Source organism: Hylaeus volcanicus, chromosome 5 (genome assembly GCF_026283585.1).
Source record: "Hylaeus volcanicus isolate JK05 chromosome 5, UHH_iyHylVolc1.0_haploid, whole genome shotgun sequence".
NCBI lineage: Eukaryota > Metazoa > Arthropoda > Insecta > Hymenoptera > Colletidae > Hylaeus > Hylaeus volcanicus.
The window spans coordinates 3,418,153-3,432,292 of NC_071980.1; the positions used below are offsets into that span (position 1 = coordinate 3,418,153).

Below are 14,140 nucleotides of genomic sequence, written 5' to 3' on the forward strand. Positions count from 1 at the left end.
GTAGAAAAATTTCCATGGGAGAATTGAGTCTATAGATACCATCTCCGATATTGTATAATTTCATTGAAGAAAAAACCGAAGTAGCCGCCCGGCCTTCCAAGGTCATTTCGAATCATTTAGTAAAAAATTTCTAACGAAACGACCCAGCCTTAGCCGTCCTTGGTAACCAGAGAGTCCTCAGTCCCCTTGACCCTTGTAGACAAAAGCGATTTAGACGAACTGTCCCGTTAGCCACTCGATGGGCATATCAATTAGGCATTAGATACCTCTCCCCCTTTCAACCATGTTCGTGACACATAAAACGATCCTTTCTACAAGTCACTTTTTATCATTCAGAATCTACGGGCCTCAATCTGGACTACAATATAGTTACTTCCGCTGGAGGTACTCCCAAGCTCGCCGTGACCGCCATTGCTACAGCAATAACGATTCTATCCCTAGCCATTTAAAACAGAAAAAGCAAAAAAAAAAAGAAAGAAAGAAAGAAACGAAAAAACACACGAACGAACTGTTCGCGCCTCTTATCTTTCCGTTTAAATGTACACGTTAGAAGTGGTATTATGCGAATCGTACGTTTCCGGGGGAGTACACCAGAGACACACACGAGCACGATGGACGATAAAAAAAAAAAAAAAAAAAAGAAACGAACACTTCTCGTGTGTATAAGTTTTCCGTGTACATCGAGTTTTTTGCCTGATTACGACGCGTTATCGTCCAGATCGCGCGTCGCGTGAAAATAAAGAAATCGGCGAACAATCGCACGCCGCGCGGTTCACGATCGTGAAGCGAGGGGGTGCTCGCTTCTAGACCGGTGCACAACATTCCTGAGGTGAAGAGAACGCTTTTTTTTTTCTCTCTCGTTTAGAGGATAAGTGGGTTCGTGTAAAACTAGTGAGAAAGAGAAGTGAGACGAAAACCCGGAGCGAGATGTGTATTTATACAAATGGTACCTTGTTGAAAACTGCTCACCGTTAGCAAACGTACTGGTACGTTTTCTTTATTTTTCTTTTTTTTTTTTCTTTCTTACGTTTGTTCTCGTATTCACGCCAAGAACAAGCACTCGCTGGTTCTTTCGATGATTCGCGTGTGTTCAGAGTCGATCTGACCGCGGATGGTCGAGTCGATCAGGTCGACAACGTCTTCGCAGGAAAAGACGAGCGAGCGTGAAAGGAACAACGTTCGAACACCAGTACCAGAATTATTTTTAACATCGTCGATTCGTCGCGTATTCGATCACGAGAAAAAACGGACGACGGCGATTCGGATCGTCGCGAACGAGCCTCCGTTTTCGTTGACGCGCGGCTCGATGGCGATGCTGTTCTTCCCTTTTTGTATGATAATGTGCTTCCATTCGAGGAGTTCGTTGTTGTACGATTATCATTGGCGGGGGAGGGGAATTCCTCCGAGGAGTGGACTCGGTTCAAGTGGTTCTGTCTGTGTAGTTGGATCAGAAGTGGCCAAGTCTGGTCCGTAGAATATCAGTATTTCGGGAGGAAAAACTCTGGAAGTTACAAGGGACGCGACGCTAGCGCCACGTACGATAGCGTCTCGACTCTCGTAACTTCCAGAGCTTCGTCTCTGCGAGGTCTCTGAACATCCAATTCCAATAAATCGATTAAAATATTATTTTTGGTAGTTATTTCCCGTTTCTATCTGAAATAAAATTAGCCCAGGTGTGGATAGAGTATCGTTTGAGGTGGGCGATCGCCTCGGAGGCGTTCTCCTCGACTGCCAATGATCCATTTTAGCGTACAGTGAGAGGCTTCGCGGGCCTAATATTTACTGCCTTGAATTTGCCAAATGCGTAGTGCTAGAAACGCGGAGAGTGCGTCGTCGACCTATCGACGACGATGAGGGTGGAACGCGCGTACAATTTCTGTTCTCGAGGGAGGGCGCAAGAGACGAGGTTCGGAGGCTTCTGTATTAATTCCGAGGGAATTTCCCGACCTCGCGCCACTGTGGCGGAAGTACAAATATTTTTGGAGGGAAATTTTCACGCGGTCCGATCTCGCGACGATGGAGAACACACCGCGCGCATCCGGAGGAGATCGGAAACGAGGGGTTGGAAAATATGGTACCTTTTAGAAATTATGTTTGAAGTCGAGGTTGGAATTTTATGGAATGTCTACCTATTAACACGAAGCGAACATAGTAAACTGCAAACCTACGAAATTTTAATAGAAAATTTTGATTCGTTCAAAAGTTGTAGGCAACTGTGTGGAGTGCCGTGGAGTTCACTTTTGCCTGAACTGGTTGAGAAGCAATATTATAATATAGTATATATATAACAGTTCAAGGTAGTAGACGAACATTTCATAAAATTGCATACCCATCTGCAAATACAATTTCCAAAATCTAGCTAATTTTTCAGCCGATCATCCCATCGTAACCCCTTAAAACAGTGATTCTTAACCACTGAGACCACGGCGTTCATCGATAGATTAGATTAGATTCTATTTGATAAAAGATGCACAATTTTGAAAGAGAGATGTCCAATTATGTTGGGTGTAACTCGCGCAGTGAACCCAGATTCTCCTTCTAAATTGTCCACGCGAGTCTCGAAAGGTTAAGAATCGTCGTTTTGAATCCGACACACCTCGAATTTTCCCATTCCGCGAGAAAATCCGTTTTCGTCCGAGCTTGGACAGCCCTGAGGCCCGTGCAGGATGCCCTGCCCGCGGGTCCGCAATCGATTCTCGTTTTCTTTCGGGCGCGAGTCGACGTTCGCGGACGCGTCTCGACATCCGCGACGCGTTTGGAGCCAAAGAACCGCAGATACTTAAATCAACGCTTCTCGTGTTCAACGCGAAACCCGCTGTTTGCTCGCGAGGATAAGATTCCACGTGACACGATCCCCGAGGGTAGCGAGAGGATCTCGGAGAGAGCAATATCTGCACGAACGGGGGAGCACGCCGATTTAACCATATTATAGATTGCGCATCAATTAGTGTTTAGTATTATTAATTCTTTTATTTTTTTTTTGGGTTCACTTCAGCCGATCGCATACGATTTTTTTTCTCTCTTCTTGTCTACTTTTTGTGCGTTGTGTTATATTTTTTATTTGTATTTTTCTTATTTTTTTTTTTTTTTAAAGAAACAAATATTTTTTTTTTTTTTTTGCAACTTTCGTTATTTGGGGTTAAAGTTTTATTACCGAGTCATCGGTTAGTCCTGCTTGATTAGCTCTTGGACCATACGTGTTTTAGTGCGCATGATGTGTGTTATGATTACGATTACTATTATTATTACTATTATTAGTGTTAGCGTTACGATTACTTTTACCGTTACTGCTACGATTATTATATTATTACGGCGTACACGACAGGGATGGGCGGTGTTTTGTTTCGCGAAAAGTATTCGACGGGTACCTCGCTAATTTGTACTCTGTCGAACGATTCGAAGCAACCTGAACGATAAGATACTTTTTCTATAAATTTATAAATTTTGTACACTTTTTACGAAACCTTTACATAGTTCGTTATTTGTAAGCGATTTATAGATTTATACAACCGTCGTAGATACTTTGGTTGTACTTCTGGAAGTTTGGTTGTTCGCTTACTTGTACGCACAAAATTTGCTTACGGAAAGACTTACAAAAAAATTGACGAATAATACTCATATAAGTTTCTATTATACAAAACACGAAGAACAAACGCAACACTCATACCACGTACACATGAATATATATTTGATTCCTACAGAGTACAATATACCAGGTACTTGTTATAAACATTGGATATATACATTCAATATCTCCAGCATTCCTCAATAACAAAAACGATTCGAACATGTCCGTCCCTGCTGTACATTGCTGCTACCGTCTACTATAATTATTATTGTTATTATTATTATTATTATTATTGTTATTATTATTATTATCATTATTATTATCATCATCATTAACGTCACTAATATTATATCTCGAATCGAACACTGATCACCTATTGTACATCGTACCGTCATTACCATTAGTATTATCGGTATCCGTCGCGAGTGTTGCTGATTTTCGTTAGGGACGTGAAAACCCGACGATAGGTGCTCCCGGCGTCGCGACGACTCGAAGTTTCCGGACGACTCCGTCGTGTGAGATAATAACACGAAGCAAAATCACGCAAACCGTACTTGTCAACGTCGAATCGATCGACCAACCCAGAGAGCCAATCGTCCCAACGAATGCGACGGGTTCGTCGAACTTCGATCCGTCTCGTTTCGCTCACTTGCCTGGGTTCTTCTTAGATGTTAGATTATATCGCATGGCATGCGCTTGTATCGTTTCAGTTTCACTCCACTCCCAACCCTTTCCCTTTCCACCTTTTCATCCCTCGCCACTTTTCGCGTGTCCAATTAGCGCCGTTCGCCAGCGTTTCGTTGGGCGAGACTTCTTCATTCCATCGAGAACACCGTAACTTTTCTTTTCTTGTATACCCGTGTCGAAAGGATTCCGTGATCGGTTTTATGTGTATGGTGTAAACGTTTAGACGAGTCCGTGTGTGTTTAGGTGTAGCGCAAATTGTGAGTACCGAGGCTGCGAGACCGTTCGACACGTGACGACGGGCGTCTTCGTGATCGTCGAGGATCCCGAGGGTTACGGTTTCCAGGTTGCGTTTGGAATTTGCAATTGATAGGCTAGGTACCCTCTGAAAAGGTGTTCGGTTAGAGTGGAACCTTTAGAACAAGGATGCTGATCGGTCCATACCGATCTTCGTGTGAGGTCACCTGGAGGCAGGAGGTGGCTGTCGGGTGTTGATCTTTGAGAGTTGAATTTTAAGATAAAAGTGAATTTTACACCAGGTTTTTTTACGCCCTGTGCAATCCATCAGCCCTTCCGCGACAGAGCGATGCAAGAATCTCGATGTTCTACGAATATAAATAGCGCTTCGTAGGTTAACAGTCGCGTGTTGAACGCTCGTCCAGTCTCGCGTTTAGATTCATGTAAACGACCCAGACAGTTGTGTCTCGTGTATATTGTGACTCGGCCTTGTGGACAAAGATGCAAACGTAGTATGGCTTTATCGTTAAACGATCGACGACGATTCGTTCACGACGAGCGAGGAATGCGTGTATCATGTATATTATAGAAAATCAGTAAGCCAAGGAATCTCATAAAAATCGTTCAGAATCGAAAGTAGTCGATAACCGAAGAGCCTCCGCTGTGCGATGAAAAAATTCCGTGGTTCCGAAGGAGGCAGCAGGAAAGTTCGTGTCGAGCCCACCTCCGTCAGGATGGAAATGGGAATTTAAAAGTCTTTTCGATCGCGTGAACCACGGAACGTAGGATTACTGTCGGCGTTAGAGTAATGCAACGTTGCGTTTGTAAGAATTGGAAAATAAATATTTATTGGAAAATGGTTCGGGAACGCTTCCATTCGTCCTGATACTGTCTAGACTCTGTAAATACCGCGCGATGTATGTTAATTCTGCCATGAAAGGAGGCGACCATCTTGGAGACCAAACACCACTATCGTACACATACAACACGAGATGACGATTCGTTTCTCATTTCGTTTAACACGTTGACTGCCAATTTTCCATATCTAGGAATTCTCAATGTTTGTCCTTTTAATATGAAACGTATAAGTCTTGAATAATTGATCGACAGACTCGTATGTTTAAAGATCGTGTCACCTGTGGCAGTCAAAGCGTTAATTCGGCAACATGAAATGCAAAGTAAACGTCAATATCCAACAGAAATATATGTCACATTCCAACCATTGAATACATAAACACCTGATTCTCTTCTTATTATTTTCTATAGAAATCCGCATGGTGGAAAACTAGCATGAAAGGATGGATAGGTTTTTACACATAATTTAGCCAATAGATACAGTCGGTCCTATAAGTATTCATGTATAATAGAGCCAAGGTATGTATAAAAGTAGTACCACATAAAAAGAGAATCTGGTGTCTGTAGTATTTAATCTGTACTTTAATTACAAAATCACTGACAATGGCACCCCAAAACCCCGACGTCGCTACCCAGCCACTGTAAAGTCGGGCACGAACTTCCGTTGAACGTCAGGGGGGTGCACGGAAACCATTGGAGAGCGAAGAGAGAGCGAAAGAGAGAGTAGTTTCCTTGGAGGCTGCCTTTGAGCAGGGATCGGCCGAAAAGCGTGCTCGTCGACGCGAAACGCTTCACGCCTACGAGACAATAGCCCGAGAAGAGAGGCAGCGACGAAAACGAGCCCAGAAACGTCGCGCGAAATCGTTTCTGTCCACGTGGAACCCTTTTCTTTCTCGTATCGATCTTCGCGAAGCCCGTTTGAACGAGAGCCAGGGACTGGGAGGGAAGAGGGAACACGTCCGTCGAAGCGAGCCCTCTTAATTTGTACCGCGTCTGCAACGTCCACGGGACTTGGTCAGAATGGGATTCGATTCAACCGTGTCCTAATACAATTTCGTCGAAGTTAAATCGCTTTGGGATGAGAATCGACGCCGGGGAACGCTCTGACAGCGAGAACCCTCTCGTTTCTCTTTTTATTCAATTTTTTCTTTTCGCGCACCCCGTCACCGTGGACGTTTCACGTGAAATTGCGCGATCGTTGATGAAGACTGGACCACAGAGACCCGGGAATCGTTGCTCGAGGCCGGAGCAAAAAAGTAAAAGTATTTTCTACCGTACGACGGCCGAAAGACTGCACTTGGGGGCAACGTGGCTACAATTGAAAACTCACAAATTCGTCTCCATTTAAACTACGTCAACAGAGCTTTACTTTACTACATTAAAAGGTTGAATGTGGATTAGACTTAGCCATTCCAACTCTGAAACTCGTTCTAAATACCATGGTATACCCCGAGTAACTATATTTATTACAATATTTGTCGATGGATTGTCCGTGTCGAATACTCAGGGGACGGTAAACTACCACAGCACAGTGCCATGTTTGTTTTGCCCCGCCTATTCGTGTCAGTCTGTGGTGCCTCGGGGCACATCGGGTCCCAGGGAAGGTCGAGGACCATAGAAAGCAGATTTCGAGATTAATCGCTGAAACTACGGGATAATGGTTCGCCTCTAACGCAATTAAAACTCTCGAGGCTGGTGTCTCGTCGTCGTACAGGAACTTATAATAGCAAGACTCCGCGAAGTGCAAGCTGCTCTCTTCTCCGGACCTCTCTCTCTCTCTCTCTCTTTCTCTCTCGCTCCATTTCGCGCGGGGGATGCAATTTTGCAAGTTAAAACGAACTCCACCGCGAAACTGAATCGGGAGAGATCAGGAACCAGCGCCGACGGAATAATTCCGCGGGGGATGCAAATGAGCTGCTGGAAGGGAAGCGCCACTGTGCATCTTAGCTCGCTTCCCGGACGCGTTCCTTAAGAATCCTGGACGAAAGCGTCGGTGCAATTGCTACAGCGTGAATTTGTTATTAAAATACTAGTGGATAAAAGCAGTACATGGATCTAACGATAGATACTCGGTAAACACTTTCCTGGACTAGAGTAATCCAATACTATTATTTTTAATTCGCGATACGTAGAAGATAGGTCGCCAAAAAAATTAACGCCAATATCTCCTATGGTAGCCAGCGCGACTTCCGTTTGATAAGAGTCGCTGTACCGGGCGCCTTCGTCCAGCAGCGTGGACCAAAGATGCTAATGACCGTAAGATCATTCCCAGGAATCCTAAACAGAGCCCCCCGTTATAAATAGAAGACGCAGTTCCGGAGAACAGAGGGAGAAAGAACGACACGAAGAGGGAGCTGGAGTTCGCGGTAGCTCGCGATATGAAGTGCAGCGTGCAATGTTGAGAACCGTGAATCTATTTTCGTGGATAGGGGGCAAGGGAAAGAGGACGTGTAGCATTCACCGCGAGTTTTCAAGCCTGGTGCATCCATAAGGCGCGATAACGCAATCGTGCCTCAAACGGTATACGAGTTTATACGGCCTTCCTCAATTCTTGGTACTGGCGCCAAAACCCTTCTTCTTTTGTGCATACCGGGTGTATTCCAAGAAAAGGAGCGGTCGAACTCGATTGGTCTTGTTCGCTACATCGCAGGGCATCGAAACAATAGATGAAAGTAAACTTTTTGCCCGCTACCATTATAGTTTCGCAGATATATTTTCGAAGATCTTTTCATCCCCTACAATTTCATTTCAATTTTCTGCTCGCGAGAGGTGAGAGTTCGATTCGATTCACGAATTCCAGGTCATTTTCTTTACTTCGAACCCGATCCACCTCGACTGTGACGTCCAAATAGGAACAATAGGCATCCTCGTCAAGTTCCAACGGAAGCCATTTTCCATCGGCCGGGAAAATTGTTTTCCACGGTCCATTCTCGTTCCCATCGTCGGTACAGAATCGTCGAATGAAAATAGAGAACTCAGTGAATGGTAAAAATGACAGAATTAAAAGGGAGCGCGAAATTTCCGAGCATTAACGTTGGACACTACGTTTTCACCAGCTAGTTATTCCCGCTAAAAGCCAAAAGAGAAGTCTGCCTCTCTCTTTGTCTCTTCCGACGGTTCTACAATTACAAACGCTACAATTCCCTGACGCGCGTAGAATCGTTCCTTAACATTCGTTACCGCCCCCGCAGGTCGTTTCCATTTTCGCGTCCGAAATTTTTCTGCTTTCTCGTTCGTTACCTCCCTTCTCCATCGACGGGGTCGTTTTTTAATCCTCCGCGTCGTTTCACGTCTGGATAATTTTCCCTTCGTCGACTGCTCCCTGGAAGGGCGTCTCTGGCCACGTAACAGGGTGTAATAATGAGGAGGATAAGTGGTTTGGATAATTTTTAATCGTGCTCGTATAGTTTAAATAACACAGTGTCGCTGGAGTCATGTCAGGTACACTCAAAGGTTGTCGTTGGTCCTCTACGAAAAGGGAAATTATCAATTTCACGTGATATGATAGTAGGAGCAATAATGCGAAGGTTTTTACTGTTAATTAGAAATCGCAACATTAATTGCGTGGAAATTTATTTTATTCTAATGTGGTAGCGTGATGGATAAAATTATAAAATGGAGGAAGAGTATCGGAGAGGCTCGAAATAACTTTTTTATTTTTATGTTTGCACTTTTCCTCCTAGAATTTAAAAATGGTGATTTCCTTTTCGAAGGAACCAACCCAGTTGAGCATGTTTAGATACGATACGAATCCGTGTCCGTGTCGTATTAAATAAGTAAAATGGCGGAAGCACGATCCTGTCAATTGCAGCGCTCGAGTAGGACACACTTTCCTTATTTTTCTTCTACCCTTGACGACGACGCGAATAATGATCGCCACGACAATTTACGGATACGTTCTCTCGTTTTTTCACTGTATTACCATCCGCGATGCGTACCCGAGTTAACGAGAATGGGAATGTAAAAAACGAAAGTGCGAAACTCTCGAGCACAAAAGCGCGTGCTGCGTCTTTCATTCGGTTTTCACGGGAGGCAAGATGGAGAAATAAAAAAAAACACACACACACCAGAAAAATATACACGAAAGAAAGGAGAACACGCGGGGAATTAGGCGTGTTCGAAGCCGTTCTACCGCGAGTAATTTTCCGACGAGTACACGTACTCGAGCATCACTTATGTCTGTATACAATATACATGTATGTGTACGAACGTATATACGTATGTCACGTTCGCTACCACCATTCAATTGGAAAACCGTCTGTCAAGGTTTGCAGTAACTTTATTCGACTTTCAAATTTCGTCTGATGCCTACCAATCCATCAAAAACCAGAAAATCCGTTAATATTTCAAACGAGTGATTGTGTCAGCTAACGATACTTTTTCATTTTCACTGTTAAAAAGTAACGAGAAAAGTTCGTGTTCGGAGCAACTTCCAATGAGGCATAGGTAACTTTAATCGAACAGATTATAAATATAAAACCTATTTACCTCGTATCCTCCATTAAATATCTCTATCCAAATACAAATTTACCCAATGTTTGGTCTGGGCTTCACGTCTCACTCGTTTATACAGACATGAAAGTAAGAAATCATCGCTGGGTAGCGAACGTGGTATATTTTAATTATATATATATAGGGAGAGATAGCATTTACACGCGTGCAAGGATTCATGTGCTAGCCTTAGTGCCTAATATTCGTATTTATGACGCGGGTGGACGCAACGGTTCCCCCTCACGTGGAACACTTATTGTAAATATGAGTACGGAAATATATATGTGAGTGTTCAAGGAATATCAGACCAATGAATCCGTCGATGGAGAAGCCATCGTCAAATCGTATCCGCTGCCGCGATTTCGAGCCGAGATTATCAAACGGGCTGCAACTTGAGAGGATGATCCCTGGCAGAATTAATCACGACCAGAATTTCTGGCGCGGCGTTGTTTAACGAGGATATGCGACTCGCGGATCGTTAATCGCGGGCGACTTAACCCCTTGACGCGTTCATTATTCACGAATGAATTTTGTATTCGCACCAAATCGAAGCTTAGGATTAGCGTTGCCGGTAATGCGGGTGAATCGTAGGTCAGTCTTAAAGGCGATGGGAAGGATGACTCGCACTTTCATTTCTACATACTCTATTTTGTTTGGATACTGTTATTTTTGTATCATAAATTGTACAGCGTTTACCTCGTCCGTATTAAGTTTATTTTCGAGAGAAGTTAGCCATCTAGTGGTCCAAGTTATACTTCAAGATCGAAACAAACTTAGTAGCGGTCTGAATTGTAATTGAAGATGAAAAGGAACCTAATAGCGAGAGAAGGTACACACGTAACGACCTAAATGGGAACTAAGCGTGCAATATACTTGGCAAGATAAGGTACCATCAACCGAACGTCCACTTCGACGGCTAGAGTGATCAACTAAGAACGTACGCAACGGATATTACATCGAAACACTAAATTTATACAAAAACACCACTTTCTTTTGCGACAATCAAAACACAGACGCGAGCGTGAAGGGGTTAAGGTCCAATCGATAAACGCGGAACGGACACATCGACTTGAGATGGTTTCTCCCTCGGCCGTCTCGTTCATTTTCCGTCTCACCTATTTTTTAAAAAAAAAGAAAAAAATATGAGAAAACACTCGACAAGATAGGACACGCTCCAAAAGAAAACGGTAAATATGCTCAGCACATCAGAAGAAAACGGCCGGTGTAATGTGTATCATACAATTTGCTAAGTATATCGTAGTAGTCCCTGTTGACTTTAAGCAAAAGAGCGAGCGAGCGAGAGCGAGAAAGTGAGAAAGAGTGAGAGAGAGCGAGCAAGAGGCAATCAGTGAAAAGGCTTTCTGTGTGAAGGTAGCACATTTAGATTAGCGATGCGTAGAAGACTAACCATCGGGAGAGAAAGGTAGCGAATGAGCTTTCGTCCCCCTTCCTTGAGCTTTCTCGGCACCCTTCATCTGCTCTCTGCAGACGAAGGTTAGCTCCTCTGTCGCTTCTGTGTACGCTAACTACTTTTTTCGCGCTTCATACGTTGCATCAGATACTTTCTTTCCCCTAATTTTTCACGTTCTAACCACGGCTTCTTTTTTACCGCTTCTTCGTCTACGACGATCGCTTACTTTTTGTTTCTGTTCCTCTATTCTTTCCGATTCGTATACACGTTGTTTGCTTTTTTATGGTTTTTGGTTCTTTACGTGTCTACGCTTCGATGAAAACGGATTTTTCGCACATCCCCAGAACCACCCCGCCGATCTTGTTTTCTTTTCAGGAGACTAAAATTAATATCGTCCGCGTAACCGTGTTTGGTGATGCTTGGATCCCCGGGTATACACGTTGCGTGGAACGCAATCGTGACACGGTGTATGAGAAATGTTCGACTTAGGATTATGGCAGTACTCTGCTAATCGCGTAATTACCAGAGGTGTGCGAGTGCTCGGAAGTGTACTACTTTTCTTAGAAGGGACGCGATGACGGCGGTGCCTCGCTGAAAAGAGTTATCATTAACCGAGGATCGGTGGAGAATTTTTTCCCAGAATTGCCCAGAATTGGAATAATCGAGGAGGACAGCGAATGGGATGTAACGTGAGAAAAGCTATCCATTCTTTCCACGTAGAAAATGGTTTAAACGATTAATGTTGTTCACGAGTCTCCCAAAGATGTCACACTGATATTATCATACGAGTGACTAACAAATGTCAGTGTTTGTCAAACATTTCAGTAGTCAGCATTTAAAATAAAATCGTACTGCACACTTCAGCTATTTCTTCGTTAATTATTTTCTGAGTTTTCACGGATAACACAGAACTCATTTTATAAACCACCCGAACTTTTCAAGTACCCGTACACCTTCAAGTAATTACGCTTCACGAATGACGTTAATAAAATTCGAAGTTAATAATAAGATAATTCTGTGCGTTTAATCAATTGTATTATATGAAACCTACCAGTACGTTTCCATATTTATGTGTGAAATAACCATGTTGCCCTTATCATCACCAAACATTGTTAAGTACTGCTTTTGCACTAACGGATTGCAAGAAATATATAATATTCACCGCGACACTTATATCTGATACACTGTTCTTGTTCTTTCTTCATAGACACCACCGTGGTTCACCATAAAGGGCCCCTGATATCGAGCGCAGCCATAATCGGTATCGTGATCGCGGTACTGTTCATCATCATTATCGTCATCGACGTGATCTGCTGTTGCGCTCACAAAACAGGTGAGAAAATAACGAACTTATATCGCAAATGTATCCTCTGTACGCACTCTATGTTTATTAAAAATTGCTCAGAAACCGTGAATTAACCCAAAGTTGCAAAATTATTCATTCGAAACAGCTGTGTAATCTCGCTTGAAAACTGTAATACGCGCGTAGCGCACGTTGCAACGCGAATTTGTCTGAAATTGTAAAATTAATGTCATTTGGAAAGGTCCTGTAAATTCGTTCGAAATTGTAACGCGAAACGTTGCAACATAAATTCCGTATTTGTTAGAGAAATAATTTCTTGTTAGAGCTGAAATTAATAAATGAAATTTCTGTTGCAGGAATTATATATTATGTCTGCGAGCGGTCTCGCCGGAAACCAGTGGACGAGGAGGACGCCAAGTTGGGCAGGTGAGACTCATTTCAATCGAACCCGTTAAACAGACAACACACACAAAACACCCTTTCGATCTTTAGATATTTTATTCGACTTTCCTATATATATATATATACATTACATCTATTTTACATTGTGCTTTGGCAAGTCTGGCGCTACATTACCGTGTCAACGAACTTCGTTCAGGTTTTGGGTCACTATCTTTCTGCTTCTCAGCCATTGAAAGAACCCGCGAATCGCGAATTCCACGGGAACCTGACACACAACTTAGTTTAGAACGCGAAAATTTCGATAAACTCCTGTCCCTTGGATTACCCGGTGCCGGTTTATTGGAAAACTAGATTTGCTTCATTTCTTTGACACTGTTAATTTTAATTGTTCCAGTGCTCTACGCTGTGTAGTTTAAAATTATCCAACTACCGAGACTAATTGCCTTGGAAAACTAGGGACATTTTGGTGTAAAATGAAAGGGGGAGATTAATGGCATCATATAGAAAAGTAGATTTAATTAAATTTTCCGTAAACCGTGTGAAATTATAAAAATAGAGGAATTTTCAAATAAAATCATTTGCCTGTTAGCTTATAAATCTTGTTAGTTTATAAGTTTACAATGATCAGTATAAACTTGTTTAAATATATATGTTCGATAAACAGGAACCGTCCATCCTTTGCCACACTTTCATTTGTCCTTTGTCCTCCACCTCTCACATTCGAAGGAACGTTCATTAAAAGAAAAAAAAGTAGTAACCTGTTCCGAGGTTAGACTGTGGTTAATTGGTTAGAATCTTAGCCCGCCATTAGGACACACTCTGACCCTCTCGCATCTTTCTCTTTTTTTTTCTTTACCGGTAGTCTTTACGGTTGGCGGTTTCCATTGCCGTATTGCGACCAAAAAATGGCCAATGTCGCCGGGGTCACGGCCATCCAAGACTCGGGTAGTGGAAAAAATACCATTAGATTGGTCAAACACACTGCCATGTAAGAGAGATACATAACTGAAATCAGTAAGAAGCATGGCCCCTCTCGAGGGGGCTCCGACACGGCTTTCTACTTGGCATGATTTTTTTTTTCCAAATTCTTTTTGTTTCTAATTTAATGCTCTCCGATTGTTTCTAATTTAATGCTCCCCGATTGTTTCTCCCTCCTTCTCGTATGATTTCTCTTCTTTTCTCGGCTACC

General features: G+C 43.0%; 1 protein-coding gene across 5 annotated transcripts in view; it reads left to right on the forward strand.

The window, feature by feature from the left end:
* LOC128877704 (fasciclin-2) overlaps positions 1 to 14,140 on the forward strand; it is a 105,507-nt gene that overhangs the window by 88,670 nt on the left and 2,697 nt on the right. For 3 of the 5 annotated variants that reach the window (XM_054125249.1, XM_054125248.1, XM_054125250.1), the window contains 3 exons: positions 12,454 to 12,579; positions 12,906 to 12,975; positions 13,814 to 13,939. In XM_054125249.1, the coding sequence (XP_053981224.1) occupies positions 12,454 to 12,579; positions 12,906 to 12,975; positions 13,814 to 13,939 (322 nt within the window). Of the gene's footprint in view, positions 1 to 336; positions 5,349 to 12,453; positions 12,580 to 12,905; positions 12,976 to 13,813; positions 13,940 to 14,140 lie in introns of those variants that run through there. The other 2 variants (XM_054125251.1, XM_054125252.1) reach the window with 2 other exon arrangements.